Below are 17,816 nucleotides of genomic sequence, written 5' to 3'. Positions count from 1 at the left end.
GTAGTTTCCACCAGAGGTCTTAACAGACCCATGACGGTCCAAACCTTCCTTGGATGTCTGAGCGAACAGTGAAGAGTCTCTAAACGTGTCCCTGAATGTCTCTAAACGTGTCCCTGAATGTTTCAGTGTTCTCCAACGTCACCTCCGTCTCTTTCAGGGTGGACGTCTCTCTGATGGCCTGGACCTCAGCTGGGGATGACCAATCGGCTCCATGAAGCCGGTGTGTGTTTGTTAACGTTTCATTATGTTTCAGTCTTGGTCGCTGTGATGAAGCTTCTTCCTGCCATTCGTAGTTTCCACCAGAGGTCTTAACGGACCGATGACGGTCCAAACCTTCCTTGGATGTCTGAGCGACTGATGGGTCTCTTTAGATTGAGTCTTTTTTTTCTCCTTTTTTTTATCTTTGTCATAATGAAACGTTTCTTTATCTCTTACAGGCTGGATGTGAAGAGAACGTCTGGATCTGTGAGTGGAGGATCACCTGAGAGGAGAAGGTGTGTTGCGTCATTATTCTCAGGTTTAAATGGTGTTGATAAGAAGTCCACTGGTCCGCCTGAACGGTCGCTGTGATGACATTATTTCCTGCCATTCGTAGTTTCCACCAGAGGTCTGAAGACCGATGACGGTCCAAACCTTCCTTGGATGTCTGAGCGACTCTGCAGCAGTGATTTAATAAATATTTAGTCTTCAGCGTCGCGGCTAACGTGTCCCCACATGTTTCCCTTCAGGGTGGAGGTCCAGAGGATGCCGCTGATGTCACTTCCTGGTACGTAAACTTTGTTGTTTTTTAAACATTGTGTTTGACTCTTCGCTGTGATGAAGCTTCTTCCTGCCATTCGTAGTTTCCACCAGAGGTCTTAACAGACCGAAGACGGTCCAAACCTTCCTTGGATGTCTGAGCGAAAAGTGAAGCGTCTCTAAACGTCTCTGAAGTCTCGTTGTTCTCTAATGTCACCTCTGTCTCTTTCAGGGTAGACGTCTCTCTGATGGACTGGACCTCAGCTGGAGACGACCAATCGGCTCATGAAGCCGGTGTGTGTTTGTTCTTAACGTTTCATTATTTTTACGTCGCTGTGATGAAGCTTCTTCCTGCCATTCGTAGTTTCCACCAGAGGTCTTAACGGACCGAAGACGGTCCAAACCTTCCTTGGATGTCTGAGCGAAAAGTGAAGCGTCTCTAAACGTATCTGAATGTCTGTGTTCTCTAACGTCACCTCTGTCTCTTTCAGGGTGGACGTCTCTCTGATGGACTGGACCTCAGCTGGAGACGACCAATCGGCTCATGAAGCCGGTGTGTGTTTGTTCTTAACGTTTCATTATTTTTACGTCGCTGTGATGAAGCTTCTTCCTGCCATTCGTAGTTTCCACCAGAGGTCTTAACGGACCGATGACGGTCCAAACCTTCCTTGGGTGTCTGAGCGAAGTCCTTGGTCAGAGTGAGGCGGCTCGGTTCAGTCCATCGGCTGACGTCCGTTTCTGTCCTCAGGTAGAAAACCAGGAGCGCCACTGAAACGAGGATTCTTTCACCAACTAATAAATAAAGATCGATGAAGTTGAATTGTTGTCTGCGTGTTTTCATGGTACAGAGGAGAGTTTCTCTGTTTCACTAGATGTGAAGGAGCAATAATCTGCCTGCTTTATAAATATCATGAGTCAAATATAAAATGGTGAAGCGGTCCTTTCTCTCTTGTATGTCTTGGACTCGATGCAGAAATGAGCAGATTATATTAATATATATTCAATTGGTGGATTGATGAGCAAAGTACTACATGCACCCAACATATTACAGGACTAAAAATATATAGTTTTATTCATATGTAAATTGTTGAATGGATATAGATATCTATCTAGATATAGATGTGACAATTTGGACATTGATTTTTGTCAATTAGTTTATTTAATCTACACATCTGGAAAAAAAGTTTCTCCATCAAGAATCTGATTAAATGAAATGACTTATTATACAGATAGATGCACAATAAACACACTGACATGTTATGGATTAAGTTACCCAACAGGACCAGATGCAACCTCCCACGAGTGCTTTTACTTTGTTCAAAGGGACTAATGTAGACTAATAAACCCACTACAGGTGAAAGGGGAACAATGTATTTTAGGGTGTACTGTCCCTATATTGATATATATAATAAATCACCTTGGGCCAAATCATTCACTGTTGGTTAAACCTCTGCACTACTGTTTATTTAGTTGATTTAATATTATTCTGTTATTCTATTCATTGTGTATATAGTGTGCATTTTTTATATAATATCTTTACTCTGTTATAATTGTACATATTGTGTATTGAAGTGTGCATTTTTTTATATATAAGATTTTTACTGTAAGCTATTGCTGCTTGCAACTAAATGATTTCCCCTCGCGGGATCAATAAAGTTACTATCTATCTATCTATTCGCCTTTTTTACTCCCAGAGTTCTGGCCCTCGTGGGCTTCCGTCCTCGGAGCTGCTGTCAGAGCAGTGCTAGCCCTGCTAGCTGTTGTTTACCGGGCTAGCCTGCACCGGGCGAGGATACAACAAAAACAACAACAACAACAATGGCGGGTGTGCACCCGCAGGTGAGTACACCGGAGGTAATCCCGCAGCCGTGGAACCAAACGTGAAACTTTGAACGTTTGAATGGAACAAAAGCAGCCGTTAACGGAAGCTAACGTTAGCAGGCTAGCTAACTAGCTCGGGTCAGCTGTGCTCGAGCTGTCAGTGTTGGGACGTGGCAGCGCGCAGTTACCAGAGACACGGAGCTCCTCCGTTCATCAGGCGCCGTGTTTAGTTGTGTTCTTATTAACGGGAGTGTTGTTGTTATGAGAAACACGCTGTGTTGCATAAATACAACGTGTCCAGTGAGACACAGCTGCTGTTTGTGTTACAGGACGACCTGCTGAAGATGACCCACAGAGAGAACTGGAAGTGAGTAGTGTGTGTGTGTGTGTGTGTGTGTGTGTGTCTATACTGTGTACACTGATTATATAGTGTGTGTATATATATATATATATATATATGTATATGTGTATATGTATATATGTGTATATGTATATATTATATACAGCACAAAATGCTCATTTTAATCATAAATATAGATTTAATGACTCTGACTCCACTTGTGTTTATTCTGCTAATCTGTTGTCACCCTTCCTTCCTCCTCGTCTTCCTCTTCCTCCTCCTCATTTCTCCTCTTTCCTGCCCCTCTTTCTCCATCCTCCGTCCTCCTCTTTCTTCCTTTTCCTTCCTTTTTTTCTCCTCCTCCTTCCTCCTCCCTTCTTTCTCCATCCTCTTTCCTCCTCATCCTCCCCCTTCTCTTTCTCCTCCTCCTTACTCTTTTTCCTCCTCCTCCTTTCTCCTCCCTTCTTTCTCCATCCTCTTTCCTCCTCTTCCTCCCTCTTCTCCTCTTCCTCTTCCTCTTCCTCCTCCTCCTCCTCCTCCTCCTCCTCAGGGTGCAGCATGAGCGTCTCCACGTGAAGCACCATGGTCATGAGGCCATGCATGCAGAGATGGTGATGATCCTCATCGCCACGCTGGTGGTCGCTCAGATAGTCCTGGTGCAGTGGAAGCAGCGGCACCACCGCTCCTACAACGTGAGTGGAGGAGGAGGAGGAGGAGGAGGAGGAGGAGGAGGAGGAGGAGGTCCCATAGACCTGGATTAAAAAGTAGGATATTAAGTGTGATGAAGTGTCTCTTCGTCCTCCTCAGCTGGTGACGCTGGTCCAGATGTGGGTGGTCCCTCTTTACTTCACCATCAAGCTGTACTGGTGGAGGTTCCTCTCCATGTGGGGCATGTTCTCCGTCATCACCAGCTACGTCATCTTCAGAGCCACTCGCAGGCCGCTGTCCTGCAGGACGCCCAGGTCAGAACCACGGGTTGAGACCCCCCCCCCCCCCCCCGGTTGAGACACCGGGGGGGGGGGGGGGGGGGGGGTATGGTGTATACGTGTTCTCTGGGTTCTACTCTGATAGTGGTGTACTCTGTGTTCTCAGGATGGTGTATACGTGTTCTCTGGGTTCTACATTACATTACAGTCATTTAGCAGACGCTTTTATCCAAAGCGACTTACAATAAGTGCATCAACATTGGTAATCAAAAGAACTACTAGTCACCAGAAGTCATAAGTACATTTCCTTTAAACAAGCATCTAAGAGCCTGAAGCAGAGCATAACTCAGAGCCAAAGAACAGAAACAAGAGAAACAGTTAGTGCTATAAGTAATACCAATACAATAAGTGCAACAAGCTAGTATGAATACAATAAGTGGTGAGTGGAAGGCTCAGGGTAGCACTTCCTGAAGAGGTGGGTCTTCAGCCTGATGAAAGATGGGCAGCGACTCCGCTGTCCTGACGTCAGTGGGAAGTTCATTCCACCACTGAGGAACCAGGACAGAGAACAGACGTGACCGGGTCCATCGGCCGCCAGGACCTCTGAGCGACGGGGCGACCGATCGCCCCGAGGCAGCAGAGCGAAGTGGTCGGGCGGGGGTGTAAGGCTTGACCGTGGTCTGGAGATAGGAAGGAGCTGTTCCTTTCACTGCCCTGTATTCTAGCACCAGAGTCTTAAACTGGATGAGCTCTTACAGGGAGCCAGTGTAGAGAACGGAGAAAGGAAGTTGTGTGGGAGAACTTGGGGCGATTGAACACCAGGCGAGCTGCGGCTTTCTGGACAAGCTCCAGAGGTCTGATGGCCGACGCCGGGGCTCCGGCGAGTAGAGAGTTGCAGAAGTCCAGGCGGGAGATGACAAGAGCCTGGATGAGAACCTGCACCGTCTCGTCAGTGAGGAAGGGACGAATCCTCCTGATGTTGTAGAGCAGGAATCTGCAGGAGCGTGTAACAGATGAGATGTTTGCCGAGAATGACAGTTGGTCATCCAGGGTCACACCCAGGTTCCTCTCAGTCCGAGTTGGCGTCACCACGGTATCATCGATGGTGATGGACAGGTCCCGGTGCGGGCAACCCTTCCCCGGGAGGAACAGTAGCTCGGTTTTGTCTACTCTGACAGTGGTGTCCTCTGTGTTCTCAGGATGGTGTATAAGTGGTTCCTGCTCATCTATAAGCTGAGCTATGCGGTGGGCGTCCTCGGCTACCTCGCCATCATGTTCACCATGTTCGGCTTCAACGTCTTCTTCAGGTGAAACATCTGGAGATCATTTCAGCCATTAATACGTCTTTCACTCTGACTGCACCTGAGCTCACTCTGTGTCTGTTGTCACACTTCCTCCTCCTCCTTTCTCCTCCCTCCTTCCTCTCCTCCTCCTCCTTCCTCTTCTCCTTCCTCCTCCTCCCTCTTTCCTCCCCTTCTTCCTCCTCCTCCTCCTCCTCCTCCTCTTCCTCCTCCTCCGTCATTCTTCCTCCTCTTCCTCCTCCCTGCTTCGTCCTCCTCCCTCTTCCTCCTCCTTCCTCTTCCTCCTCCTCCTTTTTCCTCCTCCTCCCCTTCCTCCTCCTACCTTCTCCTCTTCCTCCTCACTCCTTCCTCCTCCTCTTCTTCCTTCTCCTTTCTTTCTCTTCCTCCTTTCCCCTTCTTCCTCCTCCTTCTCCTTTCTTCCTCTTCCTCCTTTCCTCCTCTTCCTCCTCCTCCTTCTCCTTTCCTGCTCCTCCTCCTCCTCCTCCAACCTGAACTCTTTCAGGGACACTCACACTTTAACAATCACTAAAACTAAACCGTTCATCACAGCCTGAAGTTATAAAAACAATCAGAATTGTCAGATTTTCATCTTTCCAACGGTCCTTGAACACATCATGTGTGACGAACACTTCCATCTTAAAACACAACCAAAACAAAGCTTGCAATGATATTCCATCTAAATCATTTTATTCTTCATGTTGTCATTGTGAATGTCTCCTCTAATGAAGAGTTCACTTTAACCAGATTGTGTTAAAAACATTAAACTGTGAACTCCTCAGTGAAACTATGACGTCACGATTGAGTCATGTGAGACCAACAGTCATGTGACCACAGATGAGAGAAACAGAGTGAAGTGATCAGCAGACTGGATGTGTGACGGCTCGTAGAGTCTCTCCGCGTTCCCTCCGGTCCAGACGTCTCTGGGTTCTGTTCAGGCTTCTTATGTGAGCTTCCCTCCTCTCATCTGTGTTCCCGTGGTGGGTTCAGGATCAAGGCGGAGGACTCGATGGACGTGGGCGTGATCATGCTGTTCTACGGGCTCTACTACGGCGTCATGGGCAGAGACTTCGCTGAAATCTGCTCCGACTACATGGCTTCTACCATCGGGGTAGGACTGTTGTGATTGATTCAAACTCAGCTCTGAACACACAGCACATTGTAGAGGTTCTCTCTCAGAGCATGTCTGAATCACCGATCTCCAACTAGTGCAAACGTCCACAAAAAGAGGCTCCGCCCTGCACAAGTTTGCTGAGGATCGTCATGATTTAAACCTTCTTCAGTGATCCAGCAGAACAGGAGCTGCTAACACATAACTCTGCATACTTTTAATAGTGCTTAATCGACAAAAACTACATTTTAAAAGACTGGCTCGAGTCACGGATTTGATTATTTTTATCTATTATTGTTTTTTTTTTTGTATTTTATTGATATTTCTTATTGTTCTTATCAATCGTACTGTTGTATCTTTGACCTTAGTTTACTTTATCTCTCGTGTTTTATTACCTTTTGCTCATTCAAAGCTCTTTGTTGACACTTTTTTTTAAAGGCGCTATGTAAATAAAGTTATTATGATTATAATATTTCCTCTTTACAGCTCTGTGACTTATGTTTAATTATTATTATCTAAGATTAGGTATCATTAGGATTTTGTTCATTGTGATTATTCACTATCGTATGACGTCACTATCGTATGACCCCCCTACCGTATGACGTCACTATCGTACGACGTCACTAATGTATGACGTCACTACCGTATGACGTCACTATCGTACGACGTCACTAATGTATGACGTCACTACCGTATGACGTCACTACCGTATGACGTCACTACCGTATGACGTCACTACCGTATGACTTCACTATCGTATGATGTCACTACCGTATGACGTCACTACCGTATGACGTCACTACCGTATGACTTCACTACCGTATGACGTCACTACCGTATGACGTCACTACCGTATGACGTCACTATCGTATGACGTCACTACCGTATGACTTCACTACCGTATGACGTCACTACCGTATGACGTCACTATCGTATGACGTCACTACCGTATGACTTCACTATCGTATGACGTCACTACCGTATGACTTCACTACCGTATGACGTCACTACCGTATGACTTCACTACCGTATGACGTCACTACCGTATGACGTCACTACCGTATGACGTCACTATCGTATGACGTCACTACCGTATGACTTCACTACCGTATGACGTCACTACCGTATGACGTCACTATCGTATGACGTCACTACCGTATGACGTCACTACCGTATGACTTCACTACCGTATGACGTCACTACCGTATGACTTCACTATCGTATGATGTCACTACCGTATGACGTCACTACCGTATGACTTCACTACCGTATGACGTCACTACCGTATGACTTCACTATCGTATGATGTCACTACCGTATGATGTCACTACCGTATGACTTCACTACCGTATGACTTCACTACCGTATGACGTCACTATTGTATGACGTCACTACAGTATGACTTCACTACCGTATGACTTCACTACCGTATGACGTCACTACCGTATGACTTCACTATCGTATGATGTCACTACCGTATGACGTCACTACCGTATGACTTCACTACCGTATGACTTCACTACCGTATGACGTCACTATCGTATGACGTCACTACCGTATGACGTCACTACCGTATGACTTCACTACCGTATGACGTCACTATCGTATGACGTCACTACCGTATGACTTCACTACCGTATGACGTCACTATCGTATGACGTCACTATTGTATGACCTCCCTACCGTATGGCGGCACTAATGTATGACATCACTACCGTATGACTTCACTATCGTATGACGTCACTATCGTATGACGTCACTGTCGTATGACGTCACTATCGTATGACGTCACTGTCGTATGACCTCCCTACCATATGGCGGCACTACCGTATGACATCACTACCGTATGACTTCACTACCGTATGACATCACTAACAGACTGGTGTTCTGCTCGTTGGTCACACGTTGTGATGAACTTACTTTTAGGGTTTCATTGTGTCATGTGTCTCACATTATTAATACATTTACAGATGTGTGTTTGTGTTGCACACACACACACACACACACACACACACACACACACACGTGGACACGCCTCTACTTGCTGTGTTGTGTGTTTTCAGTACTACAACAAGGGCGGCATGCCCAGCAGGAGTCTGACCGACGACATCTGCGCCGTGTGCGGTCAGAGGATCCTGGTGGACGTGGAGGAGGAAGGCTTCATAGAAGACACCTACCAGCTGTCCTGTGGACACATGTATCCCTAAAAGATGGAGGAGGCGGGAAGGATGCTGTCGTTACCTTGACTTCATGAAGGATGCTTTCAAAGTGTCGATCTTATTGAGATGATTAGTCCATCGTCACAATAGTTCTCTGTTGGTTTCTATTCCGTTGATGCCAAACTTCATCCACTCTTTTCAGCATTTCTTCCTTAACTTGCACCCCCCCTCGACTTCAGCTTCCACGAGTTCTGCATCCGCGGCTGGTGCATTGTGGGTAAGAAGCAGACGTGTCCGTACTGCAACGAGAAGGTCGACATGAAGAGGATGATGAACAACCCGTATCCTTCCTCCTGAGTCACGTGTTTTTCTAAACACAGCCATGCGTCATCACAGCGTCTAATATTCAGAGTAATTATATGTATATATGTATATATATGTATATATGTACATCGCAGCATAGCCTTTAATATCAAGACATCATTCGTTAGCATCCTCTCTCGTCCCCTTGTTCCCTCTCCTTGACTCCTTGTCTCCAGCTGGGAGAAGACTCATGTCCTCTACGGGCAGCTGCTGGACTGGCTCAGATACCTGGTGGCCTGGCAACCCATCATCATCGGCGTCGTCCACGGGATCAACTTCACCCTGGGCCTCGAGTAGAGCCCCGAGGACCCGGCTCAGGCCTCTTCTGGACTCTGTTTGTTTCTGGTCCCAGGTGGTCTGGGTCTCCGTGTGCCTAGAAGGACACCGTGATGCCAAAAAAAACAAAAACAAACTGCTGCCAACTTGAAGCACAGATCCAGTGTTTGATCATTGGACGAGAGGAAGACGTCCGTGGAGTCCGGAGCTCCAGGAAACGTCTTCCTCCTGATGAATCCTGGTTTCACGTCAAAAGGCCTTTTTAACCCGTTTCACTGCACTCCGCTGGTTCTGCTGAACGCCACCGCTCCATTAAAGAGACTCCACTGCAGAAAGGACACTTCTGTCCCAGCTGCTGTGTTGCTTAACCCGTTTACATTTCATGCAACTTTGTTTATTACGGAAAGTCTTCATTTGGAATGTTTTATGTTTTGTTTTAAGCTAAAGTTGATGCTAAATGCTCCGTTGTTGAGTCAGAACGTCACAGTTCTGTTTCTAAACGTGACTCGTACATGTGTATATATATCTATATATAGATATACATACAGTATATATAGATATACGTATATATTCTTCCAGCCACAAACATTCAGTAACAGGAGTTTGGATTCGTTCAAATCCCTGAAGAGCGTTCTTGTGCTACAACAGGAAGGACGTTTTCTTTTTGCCAAATCAGAAATGACATCGCCGTTGTTATCGAGACTGCTGCTGATATTGACTTAGTATTTATTAAATCTATATAAAAACCTCACCAGTGTGTCAGAAAACTAATTCTCACTAATTCACACTCGCTGTGTTTTAGTTTGCTCCGTCTTAAAGGGGACGTGTGCAGATTTACTGACGGCCGATATCGGCCGATAAATTTGCGATCGGGACGTTGTTGATGCTTTTGTTACACTGTGAACTTAATACGTTTAAAGCAACAGGAGCAGAGCTAGTAACGTTAGCAGCACCGCTAACGGCTAACCAACGGAGGTTCAGTTACATCATGATGCCTTCAGGCTCTGCTCAGTGAACACGAGTACTGACTGAAGGTGTTCACATGTAATCTGTAAAATGTACTTTTTGGTGATAGACTTGAATAAATCCAGTAGTTTGAAGATGTTTTCACATGAATATAAAATGGATATTAGAGATGAATTCTGAGCTTTTAACTTCCTACCACTAACTAAGAACATTATCATACTAATATACAATGATTAGATTTGTTTTACTCCATAAAAATACAATCTTACTTCCTAATCCTTGATATTAGTATCGGCTGCAAAGCAGGAGTTATGAAGGATCTCTAAAAGTTTATGTTTGCCACCTTTTTTTATTTTGCTGATCCGATCAATGACTCTGATCCGTGAGTTTTATGATCCCTGTATTCATGAATCGAAGGCTAGAATGTACAAATGTACAAGAAACAACCCCCCCCCAGTTAGAGGTTCTTACAACTGCCACTGCTCTAAACAGGCTTCATTGTGTAAATACATTATTATGGGATCTTATAAACAGCAGTACAGTGGTTGGCGATCTGATAAGTCTTCATTTTCATAATTTCACCTCAACGTGGCCACGCCTGGCTGTGGCTCTGCGTGTGGAGAAGTGGGTGTGAGTGTTTGGTAGTCAAAGCAGTTGTTGAACTGGATCTGATCAAAGACATCTGTGCTTTTGTTCTTCTTGTTCGTTTGCATACCAGAGCTTTATGAAAACGTGTGGCGTTAACGCAACCAAGACTACCGAGACTGTGAGCCGCACGCACTAAAAAAAACGTTTACATTTAATTAAAGTCTCTCCACAATGCCGAGGACACAATGAACTCACATCTCATATTCATGCACTACTGTATTGCCTTTGTACAAGTCAAATATTAAATGCATTATGAGGAAACTAGGGTTGAATATCCTGTAAACTGTTTGATTTGACAGCAAAATATTTACTAAAAGTTTAGTAAATTTAAGTAATTTAAGACCTCCTGCTTCTAAAAACATCCCTCTTTGTATAATCCCTACACATGTAAATAGTGTTTTTTATGTTTTATGAGTTTAAACTTGAGACACTGACAGAGACTTTCAGATTCTCTCTTTAAAATATCGTCTTATTATTACGTCTTAACAGCAAGCAGACAGGAAACTGAAAGAAAGTGTGTTTCCCACCATTTCATTCTATGATCATAACGTTTTATGTTGCTGTTCATAAAAACACCATAATGTCTATTTCCTGGTTTATCGCACAGATCTAACACCTTTAATTATGATTAAATAGAGAGCAGTTTGTTCTCAGATTAGGTCACTCAGTTGTTCCTTCATTTGATCTGTATTGTTCCACATCTGTTGTAGGCAGTCTACTCGACATCTTCGCTCTTCTCTGTATCGTCCTGCTAATGAAGGAGTGAGTTTGTTTTCCTGTTTCTTCAGCAGGTGTTTGATGAATCGCTCCTGTTTTCTCCCTCACTGGTAGATTTAGTTGCACTTAAGGACAACAAGCAAAGTCATTGATGCCTCATGTAAAAGGTATTCAAAGTCTGTTTAATTTACTTCCTCGTGTACTCTACTGTGTGTGTGTGTGTGTGTGTGACTAAGCCCCACCCAAAGTACAAACTAAGGGGTTAGCTATAGACTGTATTTAAGAAGTGGACGTAGTCATCGTTAGTCATCGCTGCAGCGTAGGTTAATTGAAGACTCTAAGCGGTTAAGGATAACGAATGAAAAACAGCCATCGTGACGTCAGACATTGGTTTGTGGATCGCCGTTCTGAAGCCCTCGATTTCAACGATTTTGTCGTCGCCTTCTTGGATTACTGCCGTCGCCATGTTTTTTTAAGGGAATAAATCAAGAGAGAAGTAGAGTCATTTTAGACTAGACTTCTATACAACCAGAGGAGTCGCCCCCTGGTGGACACTAGAGAGAATGCAGGTTTTAAGACACTTGCGCATCGGCTTCACTCGGCAGAACTGGAGGTTGCCGTCTGGGGTCAGCGTAGAGTCCGCCATTTCCAATCTGTGTTCAGCACAGCGTTCCGTCTTTCACAGTAAAGTCAGGGTAAGACTTCCAGATTCTTTTCTTACAGTTTGGTTTTATTATTATTATAGTATTTTATAGTTTGAAAGTATACATATACATATGTGTGTGTGTGTGTGTGTGTGTGTGTGTGTGTGTGTGTGTGTGTGTGTGCGTGCGTGCGTGCGTGCGTGTGTGTGTGTGCATATACCATATTTATTTTGTAGGTGTAGGATGTTAGTTGGCTAATTTCAGTTGATTGTTCAAAGATGTCATCCACTATTATTGTGATTTTAGGTGAAAATGCCTCCCAAAAAGCAACAAACGGGGAACATCAGGTCCTATTGCAAGATAAGTGTAAGTAAAAGCTCAGGTACAATTCTCTGTAGTCAATACTTAAACATTTATAATCTTTGACTGAATCTGTATGTTTTGCCGCCTCAATGTTTGGTGAACTAAGGCCGTTCTCTTAACATGGTCATTTCTATGCAATTAGCCACAGCTTGTCCACCTGATTTCTTTGTGTGTGAATGCTATGCATCATTTTATAAAGACCTTGGCAGGAGCCGCACCAGCCCGTTTGTGCTTTCGACTAAATCTTTTCACCATCCTACCCGAACCGTCCCAAAATACAACCAAAGCCACCGGAAATTAATTTTGACCGTCACAAATTAAAATGTTTAGTTTTTCGACATAATCATTTTAAGTGAAATCAAAAGTTATTTGTCTTTCATACGTTCAGAATTATTTGAACTGTAATGTTCAGAAATTTCTCAAACAGAGAGGAAGAAGGCCATAGTGGAGAAGAAGGCCACTGAGGAGAAGAAGCAGCAGCCCCCCCCCCCCCTTTGCACTCTTTGTTCCATCAGCAAGCAGGGCAGGAGTCAGCAGGTCCAGGTCAAAATCAAAAGTATTTAATATTGTTAACAGAAGCCAAAACAATCACAAACCAAATTACACTATCGATAGTAAAATATTTCAAGAAATATGAGACCCCGTTCATACCACAGGACAGATTGATGTATCTGCCCCATGGTACGAAGGAAGTCTGATTCTCTCAGGGGACAAACAGCTCCTTTGCCCCCCCAGAGTTACATTCCTCAACCTATCGATCAGCTCCACGATTGACTGAAGTCCAATGGGCTCCTCCTTGGATCCTGACCCATTGTCCTGGGCAGACACCTCTGTGAACTACCCTCTTCCCCCGCAGATTGACACCTCCTGGCATTCCTCAAACCCCCATCACAGACTCAATATACATTCAATGACCACACTCCTTGGTTTAACACTTCCCAAGTAACCACACTGTGACACATAATATCCAGCACTAGGAATGCTTTAAAACTTAAAATTCCTCACAGAACCAGTTTTTTTTTTTGTTGACTGGTTAGCTAGGTTAACTGGTTGACTGTAATGTTCCATTAGCTAACTAGTAACATGTATTTCCTCATTGAATTGGGTTGAATTCTCCGTAAGTGTCTCTCTACACAACCCAAGTGGTGTTGGTCTGCTGTTCTCCACAACCGCACCATACCAGGTCCAAGTCCAGGACTTCTTCTCAACTGTCTGCCTGCCTCTCACCAGAGCAGACCGCTTATCAGTCCGTCCAATCCTGCGCATCTCTCTTGATTATGTGATTTGCCTCAGGTGTGCATAAAGAGTCAACAAGGTGTGTTCAATATTTGGGGTATCCTGCTGACAACGCCAAGAAAACAAGAGGTGTCTGAACGTAGACGTTTCTTAGGTACTAGGTTACACTGTCACCAACTGTTTATCATTAGAATAACCTGAAACCATTAGGAGGACTTTGCATCACGTCACCCATCTTTACACGCATGTGTGCGTTCTCATGTATGAGCGTGACATGCAAACAAAACGAGGTGGTCAAAAACTCCACAGGGTAACTTTTTAGGTCAAATCTTTGTAGCAGTGAAGCTAAATCCTTTTCTCATTTTGCAGACTGTTACACGCAGCCAAGTGAGAGTGAAGGAGGAGAACGATGGTGACTCCACGGTGAGTACACTGTGATACACTGCATGCACAAAAAGTCTGCCTTTTTATTTCATCAACAAGGACATTTTTAACTTTTATTTTCTCACTCTGGTTTCCTGCAGGGTGAACATTCACATCGTTTCACCGTAAAATTCAGTCCTAACGACCGCGTGGAATACAGTATTAACTGTGATCAAACTCGCACAGTGCTGGAGGCGATAAAATCAAGTAAAAAATATCAGGAGCTGATGTTTACAGATGAAAACATTGTGATTCAGTTGGGTAAAGAAGATAGGGCATTTACTGTTGCAACACATTTCCCTTGTTCTTGTATCCGTGATGATGAGTCTCTGATCTTATCATTCAAAAAGAAAAAGGTTGAAGCGGCCCAAGACCAACATCACAAAACAGTGCATTCAAGAGACAAGTATTCTGTCTTCTACATTGACACAGGTGGAGGACAATACACCAAAACAAAGAAGCTTTTTATAAGCAGTGTGGTCAAACAGTTCAAGTATCTGTGTGTCTATGGGGAGAAAGGGATGACTGTGGAAGAGGCTCTGAAAAGAGACGGTCGCTTCATTAATGATCTTAACAATTTCACTCTGTCTGACAATAAGAATCCAAGCTGTCTCCATAACTGCACAGAAATAGTTGACAAACTAGATGGAAAAGAGTTCAAGATATGTCTTCCACGAAACAAGAGATCAAACGAAAACATGCAGGAAACCCCGGGTGCATCAGATAACTCACAACAGAGACGTGAGCGTGACACAACACCAGTCGTAGAGGTACTACAGCAGAGAGGAACCAGTGTCACAGCAGCAGTGGCAAACAAATACAGAAACATTGAGGAAATTCATGAAAAACTGCATGAGCAGTTCCCAGGTCTGAAAGGACTGATGGAGAGTAGATTCCCTGATGAATCGTATCAGGAAGCACTGGACCTGAGGAGAAAAGACTTTGGAAAGATCCAGCACTCATTCAGTGAAGTTCACAGACTCAGAAAACTTCAAATAATTTGTATCATGTGTGTGCGACGTTGCGGTGGTCTCCAAGTCCGACTTTACCTATCTATCTACTTGTTGTCTTTACTTTTTCCATCTGTGCGGCATGGTAGGACCAGAATTAAGTATGACAGGGCAACCTTATTGCAGCTAGGGGAGCTTGGTCACAAGGGATTCTTCAACCTTGGCGAGCTCGATAGCTTCCCGGAGCTACATCGTCATGGTGGAGTTACACCGAGACAGGCGGCAGCCTGGGGCTCCTCTGTCAACCAGAGGCCGCCACATAAATGCGTTAGACGAGGAAGCATCCAGCGGAGACTCCGGCACCTGGTTCACAGAGGAAGGCTAACCCTCCCGGTCATACTTTTTGCTAACGTACAGTCTTTAGTAAACAAGATGGACGAGCTCCTGTGCCGAATAGCTACACAAAGGTATATTCAGGACTGTTCTGTGTTGTGCTTCTGTGAAACATGGCTTGGAGAGACGACACCTGACGAGGTCATAACACCGGGGGGCTACAAAGCCTTCAGAGCCGACCGCAAAGCCGCGGACTGCGGCAAAACCCGTGGGGGAGGAACCGCAATCTTCGTCAAACAGTCCTGGTGTACTGACACGAAGGTAATATCCCAGTCCTGCTCAGAGGATGTGGAATATATTACACTCAGGTGCAAGCCATTTTATCTGCCAAGAAGACTGCAGAGCATCATTTTGAGTGTTGTGTATGTGCCCCCCTGCGCCAATGAGGAAAACGCACTCAGGGAATTATACGATATGATCAGCACACATGAGAATACGTATCCAGACGCCGCTGTCGTTGTTCTGGGGGATTTCAATCATTGTAATCTCAAGAAAACGATGCCTAAACTCCACCAGTTTGTGAATTTCCCTACAAGAGGTAACAACACTTTAGACCACTGCTACAGTAACATAAAGAAGGCATATACTGCTGTCCCCAAACCCCATTTTGGCAGGTCCGACCACCTGGCAATCCTGTTACAGCCCACTTACATCGCGAGGCTAAGAGCCAGCCCAGTCACTGTATGACTGTGAAGTTGTGGAATGATAGTGTGCTTGCAGACCTGCAGGGTTGCCTGGTGGCAACTGACATGAACATCTTTGCAGAGGCCACTGAAAACATCCATGAGTACACAGACTGTTAGTAGCTACGTTGACAAGTGCACCTCCATATGTGTCCCCTACCGGACTATTCGTGTCTTTCCCAACCAAAAACCCTGGTTTAATGCAGATGTTCGTATGAAGATCAGGATACGGTGTGCAGCTTTCAAGTCTGGGGACATCATGGAGAACAGGCGGGCTCGATAGGAGCTACAAAAATCCATTGAAGCTGCAAAAAGGGCATACTCCCAAAAACTTGACAGTTTCTACCTAGACAACAAAACACTGGAGTATGTGGCAGGGAATCTATCACAACTACACAAGAGGAGCGACTGGGACAGAGGCCCGAGACACCCACCTTCCAGACAACCTCAACAGTTTCTATGCCAGATTTGACGAACTGAATGGGGACCTCTCCTCAAAATCCCCCCATAACCCTGGCGAGACTGTACTACAGGTGACACACACTCAGGCCCTAAGACAAAAACAGATCGGTGGATGATGCTCTGGCACTCCACTCTACACTTGGACAATAGCAGAACCTATGTGCACATTCTCTTTTTGGAATACGTCTCTGCCTTCAATGCAATCCAGCCGATGAAGCTGACAAACCTCAGGTTTCCAACATCCACCTGCAACTGGATTTTGGACTTCCTGGTAGACAGACCACAGGTGGTGAGGATGGGAGATCAAATATTTGCCAAACTCACAGTCAGGGTTTTGTTTACTATCTTGGCCTCATTCTCCCCTTCCATTGTATTCTGTTTGCATTATATTTAAACTTTAAGTTCTCCTCAAAATCTGTTTTCTGTCGTTGATGTCTACATTCTGTTGGGGTTGTTATTGTTCCCACTATTCTTTCACTCCTCAGTCTAAACAGAGGGTTTGACGAATTGTGTTTAAATTGTGCTGCAATTACAACAGAGCAGCATTAGGTTGTCTTTGGTGCAGGTAAAGAAAATACTTCAACGGTACTGTGACACTACTTTTCTGTTTTACAGAAATTTTCCAGTGCTTTGACCTGAAATAGAAGCTTCAGTAGAATAGAATGGAAAGTACAACAAATATTCGCATTACCTGACAAACTTACCTGCACACAAAAAGAAGTTACAGTAAATTAAAAAAAAAAAGTCAGTTGGGATTTAACAAAAAGCAACTTGTATTTATGTCTTCTTTACTCTTTCATCAAAGGATTTCAATCTCAGGAATTCACTCGGGGCAAATTTTGTTACAAGCTGAAATTCAATCAAAATAATTAGAAATTGAACTAAATGTATCAGATTACTGCTTTTATCAGCTGCTTCAATCAGAAACTCTGCCTACTTAATGTTCTTTAAGAGTCACTTTCACATCCACTGACAACGTCCTCAGGTTGTGGCAGAAATCACAATCCAACAGCTTCCCCAAGTGGCCATTTTACCAGACTACCAGCAAATGAAGCTGCAGAACATCTTCCTCACTTGTAATGCAAGTTTAAAGTCAGAAACACTACCACTTTAGTCCACAGGGACCGCCAAAATCAACACAATGTGAAAGTTATTTGTTGTAACTTTAAGCAAACACTGTTTGATGATCAACAAGCGTGGTTTGAATACTGAGGTCTTAAGAGGCCTTGAAAAAGTATTAACTTTCAATTCTTAAAATACCAGTTTATTAGTTATCGTTTCATATTTTGGTGTTCAGCC

The 17,816-nt window shown here is 44.4% G+C and overlaps 2 protein-coding genes, 1 long non-coding RNA gene and 5 other non-coding genes across 10 annotated transcripts in view; all 8 read left to right on the top strand.

Annotated features, from left to right (window-relative positions):
* Positions 1-65, top strand: part of LOC137874989 (small nucleolar RNA SNORD14) — a 95-nt gene extending 30 nt beyond the window's left edge. Inside the window, exon 1 of the small nucleolar RNA XR_011103381.1 lies at positions 1-65. This exon is cut by the window's left edge and continues 30 nt beyond it. This is a non-coding gene — a small nucleolar RNA (small nucleolar RNA SNORD14).
* The window catches only part of LOC137874448 (uncharacterized), a 3,381-nt gene extending 1,823 nt beyond the window's left edge, over positions 1-1,558 (top strand). Inside the window, exons 4-9 of one of the 3 annotated variants that reach the window (XR_011103308.1) lie at positions 158-220; positions 438-494; positions 729-766; positions 971-1,032; positions 1,230-1,291; positions 1,487-1,558. This is a non-coding gene — a long non-coding RNA (uncharacterized lncRNA). Of the gene's footprint in view, positions 1-157; positions 221-437; positions 495-728; positions 767-970; positions 1,033-1,229 lie in introns of all 3 variants that reach the window. The other 2 variants (XR_011103307.1, XR_011103309.1) reach the window with 2 other exon arrangements.
* Positions 260-354, top strand: LOC137874967 (small nucleolar RNA SNORD14). The gene has a single exon (XR_011103360.1). It is a non-coding gene; the product is annotated as a small nucleolar RNA SNORD14 (small nucleolar RNA).
* LOC137874990 (small nucleolar RNA SNORD14) lies at positions 562-654 on the top strand. Its single transcript, XR_011103382.1, has one exon. It is a non-coding gene; the product is annotated as a small nucleolar RNA SNORD14 (small nucleolar RNA).
* Positions 809-903, top strand: LOC137874966 (small nucleolar RNA SNORD14). Its single transcript, XR_011103359.1, has one exon. It is a non-coding gene; the product is annotated as a small nucleolar RNA SNORD14 (small nucleolar RNA).
* On the top strand, positions 1,069-1,163 carry LOC137874968 (small nucleolar RNA SNORD14). Its single transcript, XR_011103361.1, has one exon. It is a non-coding gene; the product is annotated as a small nucleolar RNA SNORD14 (small nucleolar RNA).
* A 906-nt stretch (positions 1,559-2,464) lies between the features above and the next one.
* Positions 2,465-10,910, top strand: rnf175 (ring finger protein 175). Its single transcript, XM_068713133.1, has 9 exons — positions 2,465-2,577; positions 2,889-2,926; positions 3,450-3,591; positions 3,707-3,861; positions 5,025-5,132; positions 6,114-6,234; positions 8,298-8,431; positions 8,633-8,734; positions 8,933-10,910. The coding sequence occupies exons 1-9, from the start codon at positions 2,557-2,559 to the stop codon at positions 9,051-9,053; spliced, it is 942 nt and encodes a 313-aa protein (XP_068569234.1). The 5' UTR covers positions 2,465-2,556; the 3' UTR covers positions 9,054-10,910.
* Positions 10,911-12,027: 1,117 nt separating this feature from the next.
* Positions 12,028-16,851, top strand: LOC137874803 (uncharacterized). Its single transcript, XM_068713771.1, has 4 exons — positions 12,028-12,058; positions 12,314-12,373; positions 13,976-14,029; positions 14,131-16,851. The coding sequence occupies exons 2-4, from the start codon at positions 12,320-12,322 to the stop codon at positions 16,057-16,059; spliced, it is 2,037 nt and encodes a 678-aa protein (XP_068569872.1). The 5' UTR covers positions 12,028-12,058; positions 12,314-12,319; the 3' UTR covers positions 16,060-16,851.
* Positions 16,852-17,816: the final 965 nt, after the last annotated feature.

The sequence above is a fragment of the Cebidichthys violaceus genome, unplaced genomic scaffold (genome assembly GCF_023349555.1).
Source record: "Cebidichthys violaceus isolate CVI_PGR_0920_01 unplaced genomic scaffold, fCebVio1.0.p SCAF_19, whole genome shotgun sequence".
NCBI classification, from domain to species: domain Eukaryota; kingdom Metazoa; phylum Chordata; class Actinopteri; order Perciformes; family Stichaeidae; genus Cebidichthys; species Cebidichthys violaceus.
This window is presented reverse-complemented; position numbering and strand designations above follow the sequence as displayed.

Coding starts and splice junctions, on each gene's coding strand:
- LOC137874803 (XM_068713771.1), top strand. CDS start 12,320: ATGCCTCCCAAAAAGCAACAAACGGGGAACATCAGGTCCTATTGCAAG. Junction 12,374..13,975: donor GGTCCTATTGCAAGATAAGT/GTAAGTAAAAGC, acceptor CTCATTTTGCAG/ACTGTTACACGCAGCCAAGT. Junction 14,030..14,130: donor AGAACGATGGTGACTCCACG/GTGAGTACACTG, acceptor GGTTTCCTGCAG/GGTGAACATTCACATCGTTT.
- rnf175 (XM_068713133.1), top strand. CDS start 2,557: ATGGCGGGTGTGCACCCGCAG. Junction 3,592..3,706: donor GGCACCACCGCTCCTACAAC/GTGAGTGGAGGA, acceptor CGTCCTCCTCAG/CTGGTGACGCTGGTCCAGAT. Junction 8,735..8,932: donor AAGAGGATGATGAACAACCC/GTATCCTTCCTC, acceptor CCTTGTCTCCAG/CTGGGAGAAGACTCATGTCC.